General features: G+C 36.8%; 1 protein-coding gene across 4 annotated transcripts in view; it reads left to right on the plus strand.

Annotated features, from left to right (window-relative positions):
- GAPcenA (GTPase activating protein and centrosome-associated) overlaps window positions 1-23,757 on the plus strand; it is a 316,010-nt gene extending 292,253 nt beyond the window's left edge. For all 4 annotated transcript variants that reach the window (XM_067138159.2, XM_067138162.2, XM_067138164.2 and 1 more), the window contains one exon: window positions 16,020-23,757. In XM_067138159.2, coding sequence (XP_066994260.2) covers window positions 16,020-16,208 — 189 coding nt within the window. In that variant the 3' untranslated portion in view covers window positions 16,209-23,757. The remainder of the gene's footprint in view (window positions 1-16,019) is intronic.
- Window positions 23,758-26,017: the final 2,260 nt, after the last annotated feature.

The raw sequence follows: 26,017 nt of genomic DNA on the forward strand, positions 1-26,017 counted from the left end.
GCGAGTACTGTGCCATACAACGAAGGCTGGAACGTCATTTAACTTTTTACCTTCTTCAACAACATGAACAGTGACATTTTCAACATACAGCATCTGTTACAAAAGAACGAAGGATGTTCCCCCAACTCCTCGGCAAACTGCCTTAATTGCAAATTGTCTCAACATCGGCACTTTCGAAAGATCGTCAACTTTGATACATGTTTTTTATTTTTCATTGGCGATTTGACTCCGAATATATGAACATTTTTTAACGTATGTTTTCTATATCCACAGCAACAACATAAGAACTTCATAGCATTCTTCAACTTCAAATTTTTATATATTATTTTAAACTCTGCTCAGCATTGTGCAAATACACTCCAATTATTTGTGACCTAGATCCTATGACGTGCTTTAAATTTTTAACTTGTTTTTATGACATATAACCCATGTCAACCATTTTAAATGTGTTTGAAGGCAGATTTCATGTTGAATGTATGTTAATACTTTATGATTTATTTATTTGCTTTGAACTGATGATGATTCCAAAGGAATCGAAACCGATATTCATTTAATAAATGTTATATTTTATATAAAGCGTTCAATGTTGGAACATCCTTCAATTGATTCCTATTATATTAGTCAAACGTCAACACGGAAATGAAAGTTATAAATTATGATTGTGGTTTCATACCTGCCAACCCTTCCGATTTTCCAATTTATTTTTACTTCTTCTTATTTTTGACCAAAGCAACCTCCAGTATGTTCAATACTCCTCCCCTAGGATAAAGGATAAATTCTTATGTGCTTGTGTAATTTATGCAACCCCATTTTCAAACGTAATTATTTTATGCTTTATTTTGCAATTTTATCATGTTTCCCATATCAACACAGCAGAGTGTGTGCTTTACAGCTGGGGATTCGGGACGGCAATCATCCTACATATAAGAGAGGCTAGCGCGCGAAAGCGACTCATTTAATTGGGATGAAAGAATGAGTTTGTTATTGTGTGGTTCGCATGCTGTTAACATAGTTTCTGTGCGTAGTTTCATTCGAGTTGTAGGCCACTTGTTTTTCTTGCGTTTCTATGCTTCCCCCCCAGTCAAAGTTGTATGTTAATAATGTATGAAACATATTGAATTGTTTGTATGTGGTAGTTTTGCATATTTCAGTGCATAATTTTAATGAGTTGAATGTATTTCAGGGAGTTGTGTCGGTAACAGTTTCTGGTATTTTCTCTTCACATTATGGCCAAAAAATATAACAAACCTTATCTCCAAGTATTCAGAGATACCTATAAATTTCCATTCATTTTACTGTCTAATAAAGGAAACTATTATGCATTTTGTTGCGAGTGTTGGTGTGATGATATAAATATTATTATTCATATGTAAGCATCATAAATGAGAATGATTAGGTACATTTTCTTGTAACTTTTCTGTTTTCTTAGTTTTTAAATTTTATGGTCAATTTGCATTTTAACTGTAGATATGTATGCCTTTTATCTTGTCCTTTTTTTTTACCTAGACCATATATGCAATGAAATCCAAGAATTAAAAAATCTTCCTATTTTTATTTCTAAAAGTTGGCAGGTATGTGGTTTTATGTCGTGTTTTATGATAGTTTGTTTTAAGAAATGGATAGTGGAAGTTCTGAAGATGAACCTAAATCAAAAAGAAAATGAGATATTGCCGATAAAGGTAAATATAAACGTAGCATCAAACGAAAAGCAAGAGTGAAGGTGAAGGATACACTAACTATAAAGGTAACATTGTTCCAGCAAAATCGAGTCCTGATGAGCTTGTGTGCAAATGTCTGCAAAAGTAGTTTATCTATTGATAATGACACAAAAAGCGAAATCTGGAGATCTGGACTTATTTCTACTCACTTGATACTAAAAACCAACAAGATTTATTTTTGCAATTTTGAGTACAATGTTAATGTCAATGGAGTGTTTACTCCAATTTTCAAAAATGTATTTTTTTCAAACACATGGAGTTTCCCATGATAGGGTTGCAAGGCTGACTAGCCTATTAGTTCAAAATAAAACACCTGTTGACATGAGAGGCAAAAATCGCAGAGGAATGCAATTGAAGGTAATATTTGTGTCATCCATGAAGAAACAGTATTATTTACATGCAAATCTGAATATTACAAAAATTTATGAAATGTTCCAAATCAAACCACCCTGAATTAAAAGATAAAGTCAAATATAGTTTTTATTACAGATACTTTAAGGAAAACTTCGACTTATCATTTGGGCAGCCACAGGTTGATGTCTGCAGCCAATGTGAAAACTTCAGAGCCAAACTAAAAGACCCATGTTTGAACAACGTCAAGCACAGCATAATAGCTGAACAAAGAGTTCACCACAGCTGAGCTAGAAAGTTTTATACAAAACGGAAAGAAGTGAGCAAAAACAAGAAAGAAGGTACAGTAGCACTTTGTTTCGACTTCTGCTTCCAAGTATACCCATTCAAGAGATATTGTACATGCATCACCTTTGGCTTAATGTATTTTTTGTGTTCATGATATGAAAACAAACAAAGCAAGTATATACATTTACCATGAAGGTGAAGCCAATAAGTCTCCAGAGGAGGTGTAGTCAATGTTATTGCATTATTTAAAAACAAAGTGCCCGATGACATCATAGCATGAGTACAACAATTATATGATGAAACCAAGTGTTGTGTCCAGGTCCAGGATGGAAGATCAGGTTGGTTCAAAACGAAGAGTGGAGTCCAGCAAGGAAGTTGTCTTTCACCACTTCTCTTCGTAATCATAATGGATGAAGTTTTAAAAGCGGTTAAAAGAAAGGATCCAACAAGTAATGCCCTGGTTTTTGACTGATGATGTAATGGTATGGGGTAAGACAGAAGCGGAAGTACAGACTAGACTAGATCTCTGGCATGAAGCTTTTACAACCTTAGGTCTCAAAATCAGCAAAACAAAGACAGTTGGCTTGGTGATGAGTAGAAACTCTCCAACTGTTCATTTAAGAATTGGAGATGAGGAGATGAAATATTGTAGACAACTTCCAGTATTTAGGTAGTGTTCTGTCATCAGATAATACCATACATCAAGAGATTAGCAACAGAATACGGAAAGCTTCCAAATTCTATCACGCTGTATGTCAAATACTTTGGGATGAAACATTTCCGTTAGTTTCCAAGATCAGTTTGTACAAAATATACCTAGTACCTATATTGACGTATGACCTGGAAGCAGCAACACTTACTGGACCAACAAAGAGTCATCTTCAGGCAACAGAAATGTTCCTTCATTCATGTCTACAAAAAACGAAAATGAATAAGATAAGGAATGTAGATATCCAGCAACAGCTTGGATTGGAAAGAGGCTTGCCGGAGACTCTAGAAGTGCAGAGATTGCAATGCTATGGCCACATGAAAAGAATGGACCCTCACAGGACTCTTCGAACATCCTTTAACCACAATGTTCCTGGGAAGAGATGTGAACTGGCGTCGCATATATGAGCAGCATCTGTGAATTGATAGGACAAACTGGAGTAGGCTCATACACAACCCCACCTGGCTTGCTGGAACAAAGAAATGATGATGAAGTTCCTACTAGAGTAAAACATGTTCTCTTCATTCATGGCCCATCAGGCCAAAATAAAAATCTTTCTGTTGTGTGGTTTCTAATCAATGTTTGTGATAGGGGAATGTTTAAGACTGTGACTGACTACTTCCCTGTCAGGGGACACTCCTTTCTACCATGTGACCGTGATTTGGGGGGTGTACAAAACGTGTTATGTGACAAGTGGGCAGATCAGAATGCTGAGATGATTCTTAATGCTCGGTTGCAGAAAGGTCCATCAAATCAGTCCTTAATGGCAGATCATCTGATTGCCAATCAACGTTAATTCCAGAGTGCGTTGCAGAAAACCTAAACCCTGATCAACTTCCTCCAATTTACTGATGGGAGATCCGAGAAGGAAATAAATCTGGCAACAGCGCAATTAGTGACCACTGCCGTGTTGATTCGTTAAGGATGGTGTCTATTTTTCCTCTTTGGTGTCTACCAAAGACATCAAAGTGGCAGTGAATCAGGGAACAGCTGATCCTGATTGTGTTTGAGAAAGGTGAAAAAAGAGCAGATTTTGAGGCTTTCGTTTGATTTAATTAATTTTTGACAATATGAGTGATAACCCCATTAGGAAAGTGAGAGGGCCAAATTTTTCATTGAATGATAAAGCTCTCTTACTTAATATAGTTGAGGGATACTTGCAAATAATTGAAAATAAAAAACGGTTGCTATGTGGGCAAAATTACAAAAGAGTAAACAACCATACTGCGGATAGGTTGAAGTTTTGTCACGTTGGCTTATTAATTCCGAAATGTCTGGGTTTACATGGATATTAATATGCCAGAAATAAGTATTTATTTCAAGATTTGATTGATATAAATTAACTCATTCCATGTTCACGGTTGAGGTTATATGTGAGAATAATGACTACAGAAAAAAAAAGTGTGTCACTCAAATCACACTTTTTGACATGAACTTGAATTTATTTATCATTGAAACGTTTAATCAAATGCATTTAATGAAAGAAAAGCATCCTTGAGTTTAAAAACTGCAAGCACTGATTGAAGAATCAGTGCTTCATCAGCATGAATTTGCTGGTCAAATCTAAGGTGAGATTGATCATCGATCAAACATTGATTGCCGTTTCTGCAACTGACATGAGATAATTGCCAATCAAACCCACACTGACTGCCGATCAAACTCCAGTCAAACGTTGATTGGCTTTTCTGCAACCAGGCATTAAATTAAAACAGAGTGTTTACTGCCCACCAAGTAACCAGTGCAATGATTTACCGTTTTAATACGGGGTGGCCGCAGTTTTATAAAAAAAAAATTGTGAACTCAGATGAAACAAGTGGAAGGGGTGTTCACAAGGAACAAAATGTTCCTTTCAGAGTCTCAACGTACAAAGAATTTAAACACAGCAAAGCTGAACAAGGAAAGTTGTTGCTCAGCACTTTATCGACAGTTTTACATTTTCAGCATTTACCTTGAAAACGTATCTTGCCGTTCCTGAACTCCAAGAAATGCAAGCATGCCCATCTGGAAGAGTACCAATCAATATAAAGAAGATTAATGGCCTGAAGAAGCTTAGCAAATACACCACAGAATATCTAGACGAGTAGGATCATAGAGTGAAAACATAAACACGTTAGTATTTTGTGCACTGTATTAATACTGTTAACTGTTTCCGTTAAAATTCTGTTTATGCACATAAATAATATTGATGTATTTGTTGTTGATTAATAAATACTTTTTATAGGTTTGGATGACAGCTACAGGGTAATTTTTTAAACAATAGCTTTATTTTGGCTTATAGCATGAATTTATACAACTTACTTTGAAGAAACAAAAACCAATGGTTGCTTGGTAGGCCAAGGCGGAAGCTGATGGAACCATCAGAATGAGAGGGTCACATGTGTACACAACATATGACATTCACAGGTGTATGACATTGACACAAGCCCAGAATGAAATGTGGTGATGGTTCCTCATTGCTTCCGCTTCGAACGCTAGCACTGTACTGCGTCCGGGGAGCCATCTGGTGACAAATGAACGTACCATTTCCACTTCTATTATAATGTCTACATTCAAAGCTCATTGTTTTAGAAGCCTTTCTCGAGGACAGTAGAGATTTTCTCCTGATGACACAGAGCAAAGTTCTCTGCGAAACATAAAGAATTTCACCTTATTTTCTTGACACGGCATAAGCCCAAAGTGTATATCATGTCTGTAAGTGCGGACCGTGAAAGCATCAATGGCAAGAAAACCTGTGTTTCACAGAACACAAACTCCAAACTCAGTTAAAAAAACGGAATAACGATAAGCAATCCCTTCATGCCGTATTGTTGTCAGCACAAAATAATACTGCACGGACTTATACATCAACCCTATACGTAAAATATTTAATGCACATATAGACTTGGTGCTTTCCTGCACTGTACATGCTTGACAATTCAAAGGGCCCAAGATCATGCTTTTCAGTGAGCCCGGTAATATGCATGTAAGTGACAATGAGGGGCCCCTCAACGGGCATTAAACCACATGGACTATAATAATAGCAGTCTCTGCACACTGTTAAGTTCGGCAATCTTTCCTTGCAGGACATCTACCACATATCAATTACGGCCATGTGCTACCACCATTAACCAAGTTCGCACTTGTATATGCGAGCTGTTGTTGTTTCAGTAACTGGATATCTCCAGTAATGATTACATACTGTAACAGTTATCAATCAATCAATCACTACTAATCTGCATTTAGGGCAGTCGCCCAGGTGGCAGATTCCCTATCTGTTGTTTTCCTAGCCTTTTCTTAAATGATCGCAAAGAAATTGGAAAATTATTGAACATTTCCCTTGGTAAGTTATTCCAAATATTTGCCCCAATTTGTCCTCTTGAATTCCAACTTTATCTTCATATTGTGATCTTTCCTACTTTTAAAGACACCACTCAAACTTATTCGTCTGCTGATGTCCTCCCACGCTATCTCTCCACTAACAGCTCAGAACTTACCACTTAATCAAGCAGCTCGTCTCCTTTCTCCCAAGTCTTCCCGGCCCAAACTTTGCAACATTTTTGTAACGCTACTCTTTTGTCGGAAATCACCCAGAACAAATCGAGCTGCTTTTCTTTGGATTTTTTCCAGTTCTTGAATCAAGTAATCTTGGTGAGGGTCCCATACACTGGAACCATACTCTAGTTGAGGTCTTACCAAAGACTTATATGCCCTCTCCTTTACATCCTTACTACAACCCCTAAATACCCTCATAATCATGTGCAGAGATCTGTACCCTTTATTAACAATCATATTTCTGTGATTACCCCAATGAAGGTCTTTATAATGATCCCCAAAAGGAGCATTCACCCCATCAACACAGTAATTAAAACTGAGAGGGACTTTTCCTATTTGTGAAACTCACAACCTGACTTTTAAGCTGGTTTATCATCATACCATTGCCCACTCTCCATCTCACAACACTATCGAGGTCACCCTGAAGCCACTCACAATCTTGTAACTTATTTATTACTCTGTACAAAATAACATCATCTGCAAACAGCCTTATCTTTGATTCCAATTCTTTACACATATCATTCATATATATAAGAAAACATAAAAGTCCAATAATACTGCCTTGAGGAATTCCCCTCTTAATTATTACAGGGTCAGATAAAGCTTCGCCTACTCTAATTCTCTCAGTTATATTTTCTAGAAATATAACCACCCATTCAGTCACTCTTTTTTCTAGTCCTATTGAACTCATTTTTGCCAGTAGTCTTCCATGATCTACCCTATCAAATGCCTTAGGTAGGTCAATCGCAATACAGTCCATTTGGCCTCATGAATCCAGGATATCTGCTATATCTTGCTGAAATCCTACAAGTGGAGCTTCAGTGGAATAACCTTTCCTAAACCCAAACTGCCTTCTGTCAAACCAATTTTTAATTTCGCAAACATGTCTAATATAATCAGAAAGAATGCTTTCCCAAAGCTTACATACAATGCATGTCGAACTGACTGGCCTGTAATTTTCAGCTTTATGTCTATCACCCTTTCCTTTATACACAGGGGCTACTATAGCAACTCTCCATTCATTTGGTAAAGTTCCTTCATGCAAACAAAAATCATACAAGTACTTCAGATATGGTACTATATCCCAACCCATTGTCTTTAGTATAACCCCCGAAACCTTATCAATTCCAGCTGCCTTTCTAGTTTTCAACTTTTGTATCTTACTGTAAATGTCATTGCTGTCATAGGTAAATTTTAATACTTCTTTAGTATTAGTCACCTCCTCTAACTGGACATTATCCTTGTAACCAACAATCTTTACATACTGCTGACTGAATACTTCTGCCTTTTGAAGATCCTTGCATACACACTCCCCTTGTTCATTAATTATTCCTGGAATGTCCTTCTTGGAACCTGTTTCTGCCTTAAAGTACCTATACATACTCTTCCATTTATCACCAAAATTAGTGTGGCCACAAATTATGCTTGCCATCATGTTATCCTTAGCTGACTTCTTTGCTAGATTCAATTTCCTAGTAAGTTCCTTCAATTTTTCCTTACTTCTGTAACCATTTCTAACTCTATTTCGTTCCAACCTGCACCTCCTTCTTAGTCTCTTTACTTCTCTGTTATAATATAGTAGATCTTTACCATTCCTTCCCACCTTTAAAGGTACAAACCTTTTTCACATTCCTCAACAATTGCTTTAAACCCATCTCAGAGTCTGTTTACATTTTTATTTACCATTTTCCAGCGATCATAGTTACTTTTTAAAAACTCCCTCATGTCTGTTTTATCAGCCATATGGTACTGCCTAATAGTCCTAATTTTAATAACTTCCTTTCTTTCACATTTATTTTTAACTACGATAAGAACAGCTTTGTGATCACTAATACCATCTATTATTTCGGTTTCTCTGTAGAGCTCATCTGGTTTTATCAGCACCACATCCAAAATATTCTTCCCTGTAGTTGGTTCCATCACTTTCAGAATCGGGTGCCCTTCCCATATTAACTTATTTGCCATTTGTTGTTCATGCTTCCTGTCGCATTACCTTCCCAATTGACATTTACAAGTGAGTACCAATAAAAATTACGTGTTACTTTATCAGCCACCTCTAGCTGTTTAGTTTCATTGTTGCTCAGCCTGAATGAGGCATAACCTGGAAATCAATTTAACATTCAGAAAATTTAGTATTGATTTTCTGTTTTCATTTGTTTTTATCATGTCGCGAGTTTGACTATAAACTATGGAAAGATTTCTTTTGAATTGGCAAGTACTAGGAAAAAGCAAGTGTAAAGACAAGGAACACCTTGTTTTAATTTAAGTGCCTCTCCTATATATGTCTGATCAACTGACCTCTAGACAAGTCAGGAATCTAGAAGAAAATACAAGGACAATTGCCACAATTTTAGCAGATAATAAGTTTTAATGTGTTTCTTCCACTTTGTCTTTAACTGTGTTGTTTCTCATTCAAGCACACACTTTTATGAATTATGATTCTAGACATTCTAACATGAGGAAATATTTTGTCACACAAGCCCCATTAGACTTTGTATTCTCCGAAGACCGTAAAAGCAGTTAGTGGGACGTAAAACAAATAACGTTATTATTAGACTTTGTATTCACTAGTTGCCGGACTGAGTGGCTCAGGCACTGGCCTTCACAAACAACTTTGCAGGTTCAATCCTGGCTCAGTCTGGTGGTATTTGAAGGAGCTCAGATAAGTCAGCCTCATGTCGATAGATTTACTGGCATATAAAAGAACTCCTGCAGGACAAAATTCCAGCACCTCGACGTCTCCGAAAACCAAAAAAGAAGTTACTGGGACATTAAGCCATTAACATTAACCCATTCGCCTCACATTTAAATACCATAGGAGTGTACTAAGAAATCACAAATAAAATACTGCTGTGTGGCTGTCGTCATCACACTATTATTTAGAAAACCATACAAAACCAACCAGTAAATATTCCTTCCCGAAAATTTGCATGCATGATAATGAAGTAATAAACTTACCAATGCCGCTATTTTAGTATGTGACCGAGCTCGATAGCTGCAGTCGCGTAAGTGTTGCCAGTATCCAGTAATTGGGAGATAGTGGGTTCGAACCCCACTGTCGGCAGCCCTGAAGATGGTTTTCCATGGTTTCCCATTTTCACACAGGCAAATGCTGGGGTTGTACCTTAATTAAGGCCACGGCTGCTTCCTTCCCATTCCTAGGCCTTTCTTATCCCATCGTCGCCATAAGACATATCTGTGTCGGTGCAACGTAAAGCAAATAGCAAAAAAAAAGTATGTCTGCTGGGTATGGTACACCTCAAAACATTCTTCTATGTCTGCTGGGTGTGGTACACCTCAAAACATTCTTCTAAGTGAAGAGCTACACCACACTTTTTGCACTGCCAGCAAACTTTCACTGCTTTTACCCCGGCTGTAGCACACAACACACCTTCTTGTGACTTTTGATTTCTTCTCTGTAGGGGGAATACGCATGGGAAAGTGGGCCCATGATTTAGCTTGTAATCTGGTGGGAGTGGTGCTCGCTGAAGTTTGACCTCGAACCGAGTACTCAAGCATCTGAACAGTCTCTAGTAGCTGCTGTGCAATGCTAGTTCTGAAGTCCATGTAGCTCGTCTTTCTGTTAGCAGCGATCTTGTGATACACAGTGAAGGAATTGAAAATACACACATCTAGGCGGTAAAAGAATATTTTCCTATATCCTTTCACTGTGCGTCGCATGACAGGGAACAGAGCTGTAACCTGATCCTGAAGGTCATCACCACCCATCCCCTTCTGGTATTCAAGGCCACACTTGGGCTTTATCACTTCTTCCATAGGGGTTTGTCCTCTCTTTCATCTGAGTTTGCCTGTCCCTGTCATGTCAGCTGATTTGTGTTTAGTGGTGAGAAAGCAAACATCCTTGTTATCTTTCCACTTCACACACAACATACTGTTGGCAGCCCACGTCTCGTACTCTCCACGTTTTAGTTTCGTCTAACTGATATCGCGCATCTTGGAATGGAGGGTGCGATCAGTCGTTGAGAGGAAGCTGGATGAAAACCAGTGTGGTTTCAAACCACAGAGAGGCTGTCAGGATCAGACTTTCAGTATGCGCCAGGTAATTGAAAAATGCTACGAGAGGAATCGGCAGTTGTGTTTATGTTTTGTAGATCTAGAGAAAGCTTATGACAGGGTACCGAGGGAAAAGATGTTCGCCATACTGCGGGACTATGGAATTAAAGGCAGATTATTAAAAGCAATCGAAGGCATTTATGTTGACAATTGGGCTTCAGTAAGAATTGATGGTAGAATGAGTTCTTGGTTCAGGATACTTATAGGGGTTAGACAAGGCTGTAATCTTTCACCTTTGCTGTTCGTAGTTTACATGGATCATCTGCTGAAAGGTATAAAATGGCAGGGAGGGATTCGATTAGGTGGAAATGTAGTAAGCAGTCTGACCTATGCTGACGATTTGGTCCGAATGGCAGATTGTGCCGAAAGCCTACAGTCTAATATCTGGGAACTAGAAAATAGGTGCAATGAGTATGGTATGAAAATTAGCCTCTCGAAGACTAAATTGATGTCAGTAGGTAAGAAATTCAACAGAATTGAATGTCAGATGGGTGATACAAAGCTAGAACAGGTCGATAGTTTCAAGTATTTAGGTTGTATGTTCTCCCAGGACGGTAATATAGTAAGTGAGATTGAATCAAGGTGTCGTAAAGCTAATGCAGTGAGCTCGCAGCTGCGATCAACAGTATTCTGTAAGAAGGAAGTGAGCTCCCAGACGAAACTATCTTTACATCGGTCTGTTTTCAGACCAACTTTGCTTTACAGGAGCAAAAGCTGGGTGGACTCAGGATATCTTATTCATAAGTTAGAAGTAACAGACATGAAAGTAGCAAGAATGATTGCTGGTACAAACAGGTGGGAACAATGGCAGGATGGTACTTGGAATGAGGAGATAAAGGCTACTTTAGGAATGAACTCGATGGATGAAGCTGTACGCATAAACCGGCTTCGGTGGTGGGGTCATGTGAGGCGAATGGAGGAGGATAGGTTACATAGGAGAATAATGGACTCTGCTATGGAGGGTAAGAGAAGTAGAGGTAGACCAAGACGACGATGGTTAGACTCGGTTTCTAACAATTTAAAGACAAGAGGTATAGAACTAAATGAGGCCACAACACTAGTTGCAAATCGAGGATTGTGGCGACATTTAGTAAATTCACAGAGGCTTGCAGACTGAACTCTGAAAGGCATAACAGTCTATAATGATAATGTATGTATGTATGGTTTTTTTTTTCATTGTTTTCATTATATATTTCCCACATCAAGACTGAAGATCTATCAAGATGCCTCTTATCCACTCCATAGTCTCATTTTTTTTTAAATTCTGGCACCTCAGCGTCTCCAAAAATTGTCAATAATTAGTTAGTGGGATGTAAAACCAATAACATTATTATTATTATTATTATTATTATTATTATTATTATTATTATTATTATTATTATTATTATTATTATTATTATTATTATTATTATTATTGTCATCTCGGTGGAAAACGGTAAATGAAAATGTAAACAGACTCTGGGATGGGTTTAAAGAAATTGTTGAGGAATGCAAAAACAGGTTTGTACCTTTAAGGGAGGTAAGGAATGGTAAAGACCCACCTTATTACAATAAAGAAATAAAGAGACTTAGAAGGAGGTGCAAACTGGAAAGAAATAGAGTTAGAAATGGCTGTGGAAGTAAGGAGAAATTGAAGGAACTTACTAGGAAACTAAATCTAGCAAAGAAGGCAGCTAAGGATAACATGATGGCAAGCATAATTGGCAGTTATACAAATTTTAGTGAAAAATGGAAGGGTATTTATAGGTATTTTAAGGCAGAAACAGGTTCCAAGAAGGACATTCCAGGAATAATTAATGAACAAGGGGAGTGTGTATGTGAGGATCTTCAAAAGGCAGAAGTATTCAGTCAGCAGTATGTAAAGATTGTTGGTTACAAGGATAATGTTCAGATAGAGGAGGAGACTAAGGCTAAAGAAGTATTAAAATTTACATATGATAACAATGACCTTTACAATAAGGTACAAAAGTTGAGAACTAGAAAAGCAGCTGGAATTGATCAGATATCTGGGGATATACTAAAGACAATGGGTTGGGATATAGTACCATATCTGAAGTACTTATTTGATTATTGTTCGGTCGGAGGAGTTATACCAGATGAATGGAGAGTTGCTATAGTAGCCCCTGTGTATAAAGGAAAGGGTGATAGACATAAAGCTGAAAATTACAGGCCAGTAAGTTTGACGTGCATTGTATGTAAGCTTTGGGAAGGCATTCTTTCTGATTATATTAGACATGTTTGTGAAATTAATAAGTGGTTCAATAGAAGGCAGTTCGGTTTTAGGAAAGGTTATTTCATTGAAGCTCAACTTGTTGGATTCCAGCAAGATACAGCAGATATCTTGGATTCAGGAGGTCAAATGGACTGTATCACAATTTACCTGTCTAAAGCATTTGATAGGGTGGATCATGGGAGACTACTGGCAAAAATGAGTGCAATTGGACTAGACAAAAGAGTGACTGAATGGGTTGCTATATTTATAGAAAATAGATCTCAGAGAATTAGAGTAGATGAAGCTTTATCTGACCCTGTAATAATTAAGAGGGGAATTCCTCTAGGCAGTATTATCGGACCTTTATGTTTTCTTATATATATATAAATGATATGAGGAAAGGAGTGAGGTAAGGCGTTACTCTATAGAGTAATAAATAAGTTACAAGGTTGTGAGCAACTGCAACGTGACCTAGAAAATGTTGTGAGGTGAACAGCAGGCAATGGTATGTTGATAAACGGGGTTCAAAGTCAGGTCGTGAGTTTCACAAATAGGAAAAGTCCTCTCAGTTTTAATTACTGTGTTGATGGGGTGTAAGTTCCTTTTGGGGATCATTGTAAGTATCTAGGTGTTAATATAAGGAAAGATCTTCATTGGAGTAATCACATAAATGGGATTGTAAATAAAGGGTACCGATCTCTGCACATGGTTATGAGGGTGTTTAGGGGTTGTAGTAAGGATGTAAAGGAGAGGGCATATAAGTCTCTGTAAGACCCCAACTAGAGCATGGTTCCAGTGTATGGGACCCTCACCAGGATTACCTGATTCAAGAACTGGAAAAAATCCAAAGAAAAGCAGCTCGATTTGTTCTGGGTGATTTCCGACAAAAGAGTAGTATTACAAAAATGTTGCGAAGTTTGGGCTGGATAGAATTGAAAGAAGGAGAGCTGCTCGACTAAGTGGTATGTGATATAGATGTTGATTCCCATAGGGAATCTGAAATATTTGTCCTGAGTGAGTAAATTTATAATACCAATATAAATGGTCCGTTATTGGACATTATGTTTTCCAGCTAATTCATTCTTGGTTGCCAGCGTTTCGGCCTCATGTGCTAGGGTGGGCTCATCAGTTGGTACCTAGCACACCTACCATTGTCCAATAACGGACCATTTATATTGGTATTATAAGTGGTATGTTCCGAGCTGTCAGCAGAGAGATGGCGTGGAATGACATTATTAGATGAATAAGTATGAGTGGCGTTTATAAAAGTAGGAAAGATCACAATATGAAGATAAAGTTGGAATTCAAGAGGACAAACTGGGGCAAATATTCCTTTATAAGAAGGGGAGTTAGGGATTGGAATAACTTACCAAGGGAGATGTTCAATAAATTTCCTATCTCTTTGAAATCATTTAGGAAAAGTCTAGGAAAACAACAGATAGGGAATCTACCACTTGGGCGACTGCCCTAAATGCAGATCAGTATTGATTTATTGATAAATTCCTGATCACCCTCTATTCACTACCCTCCTACACATTATCCCACTGATAATCTCTGCTCCCTTTAACTTATCCCATGCTGTCAAAATCAGATCCTATTCCTACTTGCCTGACATTGTTGTTATCATTGTGGAAAATTACCACCTTCTTCTTACCCCCTCCATCCCTTCTGCTTTCCTCAACATCTGTCTTCCTGGATAACACACTGTCTGGTTCCCTTTCCTCCACACACTTACCCTACATGCCTAACAGTTACCCATGACCTGAGCCTCAACCCCACCCACTTATTTAGATCTCCTACTCTCCTGCTGTCCTGACGGCTGCAGAGCCTACTTCCTCCTCCCTTCTCTCCCCCTGATGACCTCCTTCCTCCTCCTTCTTCCTATCATTTATCCTATGTTTTCCATTCCTCTTGCCACAGCCTTCCTCTGTAACACTATCCTGCAGTTCTACCTGTAGTGACTTACGCCAATTTCTCACTGATACCTCTCCTGAACTCACTTCCTGTTGTACAATGCCTTGTAAAAGACTTCTGGTGACGTTTGGTGTTCACCCGACAAAATTAATTAAAACTCAACCCAAGAGGGATTCAGTTTACTCTGATATCTAGTAGGCCTAGAGTAAAATGGAATGTTACAGTTGATGATCAGGCAGCCAGATGGCATCAAATTAAAAATGCCTGCATACTGTTACTGAGGCCATACAGTTATTATTATTATTATTATTATTATTATTATTATTATTATTATTATTATTATTATTATTATTATTATTATTATCATCATCATCATCATCATCATCATCATCATCATCATTGAGCCTAGAGAGTTATCTCATAATCCTTGGTTATTGAGTTAACATCCCACAAACTGTTTACGGTTTTCGGAAATGCCGAGATGCCATTATTTCATCACACAAGAGTTCTTTTATGTGGCAGTAAATCTACTGATATGAGGCTGTCATATTTAAGCTCCTTTGTATACTATTGGACTGAACCAGGATCAAACCTGCCAACTTGAATTCAGAAGCCATGTGCTCTACCATCTGGCCTGCTCAGCCCAGCAAATCCTTGGCTGTTATCATTGTATTTCTGCTAGAATGGTCTGAATTTTTTTTTTTTTTTTTTTTAAGAGGTGTACAGCTATGCAGTGAAGTGCAGCTGCAGCTAGCATGCCTTCCTAACTTTTATCCACTTGACTATGATACCTGGTAAAATAATGCAATACTGTAGTTTTCCAGTGTAATAAAATTGTTTGGCTCTTTGTCAGCTTAATCAGCATTTCCTGGGCCTCTGCTAGCCATTTTTAATTTATAAATTAATTGTGGCAAAATGGCATGAAAACTCTTCAGAACAAGATATGCTGGGTGATCAGATTATCTGTGAAACATGTGGAACTCCATTAGGACAGAAGTTTGGTTTTGCTCAACTTGCTGGGTGTAGGGAATCGATACATAACAGGATAATATATAAGTTTACCATGAGTTGTTGCTGCTGTCCAGCCACGTGCATTGCTCACACTTCACAGATAATCTGTTCACCCAGAATCTAAGAATGTAATGCAGCCACTGTTAGATTTTATATATTCAGTGATTAATTTATTAGAAAACACTTAAGAACGTGATAGTCTCTGTTTCAGGACCTGGTTCATCAACTACATGCTGCAATTGCTGAGCTACAAGTAGCCAGGAACACTTGGCCACCATGGTTGCACAAAACACTCAGTTCCATTAAAGAGGTAGCTAACAAGAAGGAAGTTAGTGCTCCTGGACCCCGTCGTGACTCAGCACCAGGGCCTGTCGGACTCCCTCGTGAAACTGCTACTTAGACATTTTTCAGTATTGTGATGAGAAGTTGAACACAAGTTCTGTGGTCCTGCGTGTATGAAAATTGTATTTATTAAGACCATGTCCACAGAAGATGACCTGGTATTCAAGTTGTTGTATACATTGTATTAGTTCAATTTAAATTTTTTTTTTTTTTTTCTGTTATCTTTTCTTTTCCTAGTCTTAGTTGTTGATCAGATTTTTGAAACCATGTTTTGAAGTCTTATTTATCCATTCATGTACAGATATATAGCTTTGTTTTAAGTATGAAAGGCCTTCATCATTTAATTTTGTTATTGTAAATTTATTATTGAAATTCATACCAATTTTATTTTACAACAATTTATTTTTAGAACACTATTCAAGCTTGCATTTCCTAATAAAGTAGGTTCTTGTTTACCTAAACTGCATAGGAAATCACAGATAGAGGGTGTATATACCTTTGTACATAGTGTATAATGATGTGCACAAAGCCTCTCAAACATCACATTAGTTTTCTTCAAATTCATTTTTCAAACTTGTAAAGTAATTTATTTACCGGTCTGAAGAAAGTAATTACTAGTTTCAGAAGCACTTTCATTGATTGTTAATGTTGCATTATGTTCATTGTTCAGTAATATGTGGATGATCAAAAGTCACCTTTAATAATTAATAGCTTTAATTATTATTATTATTATTATTATTATTATTATTATTATTATTATTATTATTATTATGTCGGCCTCTATTGTTTTCATCCTCATTATTTATAAAACTTCAGTACACTGCAACGTTTGTTTTGGAGGATCTTTCCTTTTTCATTTCTTTGCCTTTCATAGGTGTGTATCTTTTGTACTTGTACCTCTCATCAATAAACATATAAGTCAACTGTTTAACAGATATCAGTTCTGAAGGAATCTGTATAATATGTTAATCTGCTGAAATGTTTTAAGTTCAGGCAGCTGTTTGCCTTTTGTGAATATTTTACCTTCATTCATCGAGCAGTGCCATTTATGTGAAAGAAAGTGATGCAGTTACTTAACCATTATAAACAAAAGGGAAGGACCTGTATGTGACAAGGACTATATATTATTGTACCACCCTTTGTGGTACTTACAGATGAACAAACACTGAGTTCATTGGATTCACAATGCTGAAGCAGCCCTTGGTGATACCTCAGCTCGCACTGAAGACTTGGTTTACCTTATATGTCATCTTTGCCAAATCTTTCTGCAAGTTCCTGTTCATAGTGAGATTCTACAGGTTGTAAATACTGTATGTAGTTTTACTTTATCCTCAATATGTTGTAGTGTATACTTATAGTGTATACGTATGTTGTAATTTATGTATGCTACGGTCTCATTCATTTTTTTTTCACAGGAGACTTAACTGTAAGATGTTCTATGCTTTAACTGGGAAGTGTGAGTTGTGATCAAAGTTTGTGGTTATTTATTCTGAGAACTGTGTGCGTTGCAAGAGGAAGTGTCAGGACCAACCTGAAGCATGGCTTATAAGCAGGGGTTTATTTTCTCAGAAAGGAACTGATTTAAGACCTAAGAGAGAATTAATTCAATGCTTGTTGCAAAGTAGGAACTCTTTAAGGACATGGTGGGAGTTTTCATTGTACTTTGTGATGATAGAAAGGAAATTGTGATAGTCAACATCTTTATTAAGCAGTCATTATACGCAAAGGGTTTAGAAGTGATAATAAGATCAAAATTCATGTAATGCAATTTAAAGTTTGGCTTGCAAACATTGTGAATCATCTTATGACTCATCAGACATTGTCAGAACAGTGCCATTATATTTGGAGCTCCATTTCCATTCTGGTCGAAAGAAGATAAGTATTTTTCACTACTGGAGCAGTAGTTGAACTACAGACTGTACTGTTTTTTCTTAGAATTAAGGGACAGACTTTCAGAATTGCATTTTTAATTTATAGAAAATTATTATTATTATTATTATTATTATTATTATTATTATTATTATTATTATTATTATTATTATTATTATTATTATTATTATTATTATTATTATTATTGAACTGCTATTATTTTTTATTCTTCTCTACACACATTCCTTGAAGGCAATCTAATCTTATTCTACAGTAGAAGGTAGAATCTAATATTAACTTACTTTATGCAGTAGAATTGTATAGTGAATTAGCATTGGAGAAATGAGAGGAAACCTAATTTGTTATCCTAAAGGAGAGCTTTTGATATTGTAATGTAATGCCACTCCCAATAACAGAGAATAAACCTGTGGAGGTTTTGTAAAGTGTGTAAGTTAGTCAAATTTGAATGTATTTTTACAGTAAACACAATTATATTTCAAACATTGGATTATTTCTGCTAATTCCATAGCAGTACATGTATGTGGGGTAAGAGGTTTAATTTCAAGAAATGTAATGGATTGTGTTGCAAATCATTTCATTTGTATTAATTTTATTGGAAAAATTCTTAACTCATGTATTTTATCATAATATAATCAAAGTATCTGGAAAGATAGTAACAGAACAGTTACTGTTACTTATCAGTGATACTACATGTGAATGTGAGTGGTATTAGTACAATACTCAAACTTTAAAAGAACTTCCATCATTCCACTGCTCATGCAGCTACAGTTCATAGGTTTGGTGACAGCAGGACTGTCTGAAGGACTGATCTGGATTCATGTTACAGCACACATTTTATTGCTTTTCTTAAAAAAAGTATAACTAAATATATTATTTTATTGATTTTATTATTTATCATCATTTTACAGTTACAGTTTCCTGAGTACTGTTGACAAGCCTCTTCCACTGTGTCGTACTTAGATACAGTATGTTCTGTTGTTAATGACGTTCTCTAGTGTCCTTCCCCTAGATGCATGGTCCATCTTTACAATGTACATCCAGTGGGTTCTTGGTCTTCCCACCATTGCTTGCCCATCCCTATCCAGGTTAACATAAGCTGTCCTTGTTGGCTACATCCCCATCACATGCCCAAACCACCTCAATCTGAATATGCTGTCCCAATTTACCAACGATTTTGCTATCCCAACTTCCTTTCTCACCTTGTCATCCCTTGATTTGTCCATTTTGTATTTTGAATTGTGAACCATGATGCATCCTTCTTAGTGAGGGTGCATGTTTTGGATACCATAGGTGTGAAATATTAATTGAACATCACATTGTGGTACTTTGGGGTCCCAGAGTAGTGTTCTTACTTGCTGGTTTATTTATTTGAGTCAGAAGCAAACAAGATATATTGTTATACCATATAATCTCGAATACGACCCGTACCCTTATTTTGAAAGAACAAAATTTTTTTAAAAAGTGAAGTCAAAATTATTTACAATCTTTACTAACACACATCAAATGATTAGAAAATACAAATAAAAGTAAACAAACATTTCCAGAATGATATCCAACGAGTTCATTCATCATCATCATCATCATCACTACCAAATTCGGAACTTTCATCACCATCACCTTCCCACAAAATGTCGACATCGCTGCCATCCATAGCATTAGAAATACTACATTTCCTGAAGCGCTTCCATATGAGGTCTCCAGGGATACGATTCCATGCCGTCAAAATCCACAAACACAGCAGCTGAACTTCTGGGCGCTGAATGAGACCAGTTGGCGTCAGTGTGTGATTATCAGCCGCCACCAGACATCCAGAGGCTGTAGCATAGATGTCATCCCGCCCGGAATGACCACTGCTACACTGGAAGCATTTTAACTCTGGCTATACAGAAGAATTTTGGGAATATCACGGACTCAGAAAGTTACAAACGTCGAGGTTCTATGCCGAGCTAACAAGAGACCAGAGGTGATCAACACCATCAAGTGTCGTAAACTACAATATTTTTGACACATCATGAGGAATCAGAAAAGATATGAACTGCTGCAACTTATCCTGCAAGGAAAAATAGAAGTAAAAAGATCCCCTGGGCAAAGAAGAATTTCTTGCCTCGACAACCTTAAAACCTGGTTCAACAAAACATCCGCAGAACTGTTTCGAATTGCAATGGATAAAGCCAGAATAGCCATGTTGATCGTCAACGTCCGAGGTGGACAGGCACGCTAAGAAGGATTTTTTTTCTTAATCCTGTTTTAAGAAATACTCTTAAAATATGAAACTTAATATTTTTAACAATGTATTAAATATTGTCTACATAGTTACCGCAATTAGCTACTTCCTACTTCCTTTTGTGGTATGTTTATTAGGAGAGGATTCTAATATTAATATCCATATAAAATGTAATTTCTTCCGACTTGAATGTGGAATAGGTACAGTAGAAGTCTATTATAGCGAGTACAGCATATAACAAGAACCCCGTTATAATATCAGTTTTTGTCTGTCCCTTCAAAATTCCTATATTAAATTGTGTACCGGTACTATCCTTCAGTAACAGCGAGAGCCCTGTCACTGATGCATCCGTTATTACAAGCGATTAACCGTGCATTATTTTTTTCTGTTACCAATATTTATGCACCCAGCCATTATATTGCATGCAATCGATAATCTTCAGTATTATTTTCCCATCCTTGATATGTTTCTTCACAGCGTCTGTTGTGTGGCCATGGTAACTGTCAAGAACAAGCAAGCTCTTTTGTCCCAGTAATGCACCAGGGCGACGTTGCCAGACACACTTTACCCAGTCTTCCACAAGTGAACTGTCCATCCAGCTGGAGTTCTGAGATCTGACGATAACGCCAACGGGTAGATTAGCTGCTGCAGATTGTACTTTCTCAAGTTCAGATTTTAATATAATGAAGAACTTGCCGATGTTTTCTTTTGAAAATACTTTGATTCTAGCTAGGGACAAAGGCTGAGGTTTTCTGAAGCTTAACAAAGCCACTTTCTTCTGGCACTTTTTCCCTCACATGAAAATTGGTTGGCAATATTGTTTCTGATTGCCACATGAAAGGCCATTCACCTCGCATCCCTTGCAGTAAGGCCGTAATATGAACGTTCCGTAATCTAACAGCTCGTTCTCAAGTTCGGATTACATAATTGGTTTGCGCCCCAGAGGCACATCAAATAAATTTCAATATCTTCCAGCGGCTTTCTAATGTAGTGTTTTAACGTTCTTCCTGTGTCAGATTTGGTAATGGCTGTCCAACCGTCAGCTAGACAGTCGCAGTTAGTACCATCTACTGTCATATAAGGCAGTAGGATGCACTTGTTTTTATTTATTAATAGACAGAATGGTATATGATTTGTCAAAAAATACATTTTAAAGGCTTCTAAAATAATTGTTTCATATTGGTTGAATAGTTGACCTTCAAAACTTGAAATGTTTCCTCAGAATGAGTTCCATTACTAAATGTTTACTTTGCTTATTTGTAAAACTTTGGAATATTTGTAGAGTGTATGTGTGTTTTTTTTTAACTTCTCAGGCCAATTCAACAAACGCATATGGACCTGGCAGTAATGTGATATCATCCATTAATGTTGATGACAATTAGAAGAGCACTAAATTGTCAATCAAGCTAGTAGAACCTCTTCTGAACAAAGATCATACACTGTTTGCTGGCACAGAGTGTGGACAAGAAATGCACAAAATTTGAACAAGATTGAACAAGTAGTTTAAAAGATAATGCATTGTTTGTGTTAGCGTGTAAAATTGTGGTAATTTGTTAGAATTAATTACTATTGTAAGCATACTGTATGGTCAGTTAATATTACTAGCTTTAGGGGTTAAAAGTTTTGAAAAAATTGTAATTTTTTTAATGAATAGTTACCATATTTTCTCGTGTTATTAACGCCCTTGCATAATTTACGCATCCCAATATTTTTGGGTCCAAAGTGGAGACAAAGAAATGTTCACGTATTTGATGCACCCACTTCTTCAAACATCCATCATGCAGCTCCGTATGCATTTTGAAATAAAGATCTCAACTATTCAGGTAACAGCAGCCTTCCCATTGCAAAACCGGGCATTCCTAATACTTAGCAACGTGCTGTTATCAGCCAGTAGAAAATACCACTGCACTAGTTCAGTGAGTGAATCAACGCAGAAATAACTAGCGACGCTCTATTTCAGTCTGGTACAAACGTATTTTACGAGTGTTTTTGGAATGGGACATTCGTTTTCTTTGATCTTAAAATTGTTTGTTAGTCCACAGTGAGCAAGAATTCAAGTAATACTGCACCACATAAACTTGCAGTGATCAGTTGCACCAAAACATACAGGCATAGGGCAGCGGACCGCAAGTATTCAATGTCTGAATGCAACAAAGAACAACTTTATGCCAAAAATGATGAGTGATTTCAACAAAAAAGTAATTGATTTTCATCACTTTGTCATTGGAAAGTGTAAAGTGAAGGAATATTTGCTCTCCCAAATAGGAACCGCAGGTCAGACACCATTCAGTTTCCATATGCCACTAAGTCGAACAATCTATAAGAAGGGGACTTCAAGGGTTATCGTACGCACTGCCGGAAGCGAAAAACAGTGATGTATCAAATAGCTTAATATGATTAAGCTATTTGGATGTACTGCAGTGCTTGCTGTAACAGGTGATGGCAGAAAGCTTGCACCTTACTTTGTTCTAAAACGAAAAACAATGCCTGAAGTAAAATTTCCGCAAGGGATCCACGTTCGTATCAGAAAAAAAAGAGTGAATGGACACGTCACTCGTTCAAGATTAGATACAAACAGTTTGGGGTCCCTCCTTCGATGCCTGGCCCTTCTCGTGTTGGACAGGTTTTTTTTTTCTTTTTTTGGCTGGTATGTCATTCTTATGCACTTACATGAATGGTATTTTTATGAGTTCATGTTTATTTCACTTCAGGTCATATTGTCAGCTCATAATGGGAAGAATATTTTCCAGTGTTGATACTTCAAACCCACGTGTCCAACTTGCCTCACATCAGAATTTTACGCCAAAATGACGGTAACAGAAGATGAATTGAACCAGTTGTGTGTATATTAAATTTGATGTACCTTTTAAATGTAAATGAGTTGTAAATATTTTTTTTAAATATCTGAATTCCTTGAATAATTTATGCATTCAAAGTTTTTGTCTGTATTTTTTGTCAGAAAAGTATGTTAATTACGAGAGAAAATACAGTAATTTGTCAGTTTGTAACTTTACTTGATAAGAGAAAATCTAATTATGATCTCATACAATTTAATTATGTGATGCTATCGTAACATGAAGAGAAGTCCTTCATAATATAGGCAGCTTAAAGAGTTTATAAATTTGCAAACAGTGGACCAATTCTTGTCACCAGTACCTATGAATACATTTATTCAGTATTCCTCTGTATCTCCAAACTATCTTATTTTTGTTGTTTTGCATACTCTACAACAATCATGTGTGCAATCATTATAAGTGTGTGCAGCACTGTACTAAAGTGCTGCCACAGAAACTTAAGTGAGTAGACTGGTGTATTCTGTATTTAAGAAGAATTTGTTTATACTGAAATCTTTTTTGTTACTTTTTTATTTACTGTACTTCTTCACGCTGTTAATACTCAAACTCAGTATGTACGATGTAATGCTAGTCTTTTAAGAATGTACAGTCCAGAGAGCTTCATTCTATATCATCAAAATATATATCTCTATAAGAAACTTTTAAAACTTTGCATACTTGTACTATTTTTTACTAGGGATGGACCAGTGTAAAATTTTGTAATTGCTAATACAGTTATACAATTCACTGAACTAATATTTTATGTCAGAATTTGTTCTCTTCCATTAAGTCAATATGGTATAGTGCCCAACTTTATGACATTGAAGTTAAATCTCGGATATCACTAGAATGTTTCAGTCATTCAACTCGACTATAATACAGAAGTGATAAGAAATTCTTACAGAGCTTTGTGTACTAGAAATACTTGTTTCATGCAATGTGAGTTTACCTATATATTGAAAATGAAATTCTATAAAATTGAAAGGTTTATCTGAAATTGGTAGCTAAGTGAACTATACATTGATTTATTTAAAGTACATTTGTTAACAGCATTAAAGAATTCCTCTTCTATTTGTCATATTCAATACTATTTCTTGAATTATTGTGTTGTATGACAGTTTCATGAAAATGAGGGTGCCTAAATCTGTACCTATCTAAAAGTGTATGCATCAGAGCATTGTCAGTTTGGAAGAAACATCAAACTTATTTTGATAATCAATTGTACCTCAAAGGCACAGTCGTTGAGTTGTTCGCCTTTTGTTCACAAGATAGCTGTCAACTCTAGCTGAGTTCAGTGACTTTTGAGTGTGTTCAGAGGTGACAAGTCCATGTTATTGGATTCCAATACATTGAAGAACTCATGCCAGATAAAATGCTGGCGTTCCTTTAAAATAATAACAATTGAAAGGATGTTAAACAAATGGAGTAACATTATTTATTGATTAATAGTATTGGTCCATCCCTAATTTCCTAAATCCCTAAACTCTACCTTTTTAAAATATTTTGTTTCTAAGTTGCATTCTTTGAGCATCCACTGTAATCTGCCAGTCTTTCAGATTTGTTCTAGCCAGGCAGAGTGACTCAGATGATAGAGCCCAAGGTGTATTTGAAGGTGCTCAAATATGCCAACCTCATGTTGGTCAGATTAATCACCACGTAGAAAGAACTCCCATGGGACAAAATTCCAACATCTCAATGTCTCCAAATAGCATAAAAGTAGTTAGTGGGATGTAAAACCAGTAACATTGTTCTCATAATTATTTCTTTGAGTGAAAGTAGTAAGTACTTCCTGTACCTCTTATATTGTAGCCAGACTGAGTGACTCTGACACTAGAGTGCTGGCCTTCTGAACCCAAGTTGGTGGGTTTGATCCCAGCTCACTCCGGTAGTATTTGAAGGTGCACAAATATATCAGCCTTTATCTGCTTGTGAAAGAACTCTACAGAATTCCAGCCCCTCGGCGTCTTCAAACACTGTAAAAATAGTTAGTGGGATGTAAAGCAAACAACTTCTAGGTATAAAATGTACCCCTTATGCATTCTCAGATCATTGTCATTGAAATATGGCAGCTGTATAGTACTATCAAACAAATCGCTGTGCACGTCTACTCGTTCCAAGTGGGTGTCAACCAGTCATCAGTGGTAAGATAAGGTACAGCTTACAGGACTTAATACATTTAACATGAGAAACAGAATGCTTACAAATATAAAACATCCAAATTTACATTAGTAAAATGAGGGACTATTTTATCCAGGTTGCTTCCACAGTCAATGCTGTTGTTCCACAGCACACTAAACTGAGTTAACAGAATATCTCTTAACCTGTTGATGAGTGCACCAAAGGACAGTCAATAGAGTGAGCACAGCATTTGCCATTTGGTCCTACATGAGAGAGCACGACATTTATCGTTTTAGGCTATTACTGAGAATTTAAGAGTTTACTGACGTAATATGACATCTGGAGACGTATTTTGGAACTTTTTCACTTATTTGAATAGTGTGTCTGTACAAAATCTAGTTCTGTATGGTGGTAGTCCTGGACGGGAATGCGTATATTCACTACAGTGTAAGAGTTTATCACGCCGTTAGCCTGTGGGTTACAGCCTAGTGTTACGATTGCTGTCGATGTGGATTGTTGTTTGTGCTCTTTGTAGCTGTAAATATTTTTGCTTTTTGTAAATATAACTGAATATTTTAGACAATTGCTTGAGAAACACTTTACTGCTTAAAACAACTAAAGTAATGTTGCACGCCTGATTGTAGGTGGGACACAAGATGCGTTACGCCTCGAAGGTCGCCATTTTATGAGGCCACTCCCACAAAGTGAATTAAAGAAGCGTAAACTTCTCAGGCAATGCTACATGTGCAAACACATTACCCGATCAGGACAGAAGAGGGAAGAAATGAGCACGAGTGTTCT

The sequence above is a fragment of the Anabrus simplex genome, chromosome 1 (genome assembly GCF_040414725.1).
Source record: "Anabrus simplex isolate iqAnaSimp1 chromosome 1, ASM4041472v1, whole genome shotgun sequence".
Taxonomy (NCBI): domain Eukaryota; kingdom Metazoa; phylum Arthropoda; class Insecta; order Orthoptera; family Tettigoniidae; genus Anabrus; species Anabrus simplex.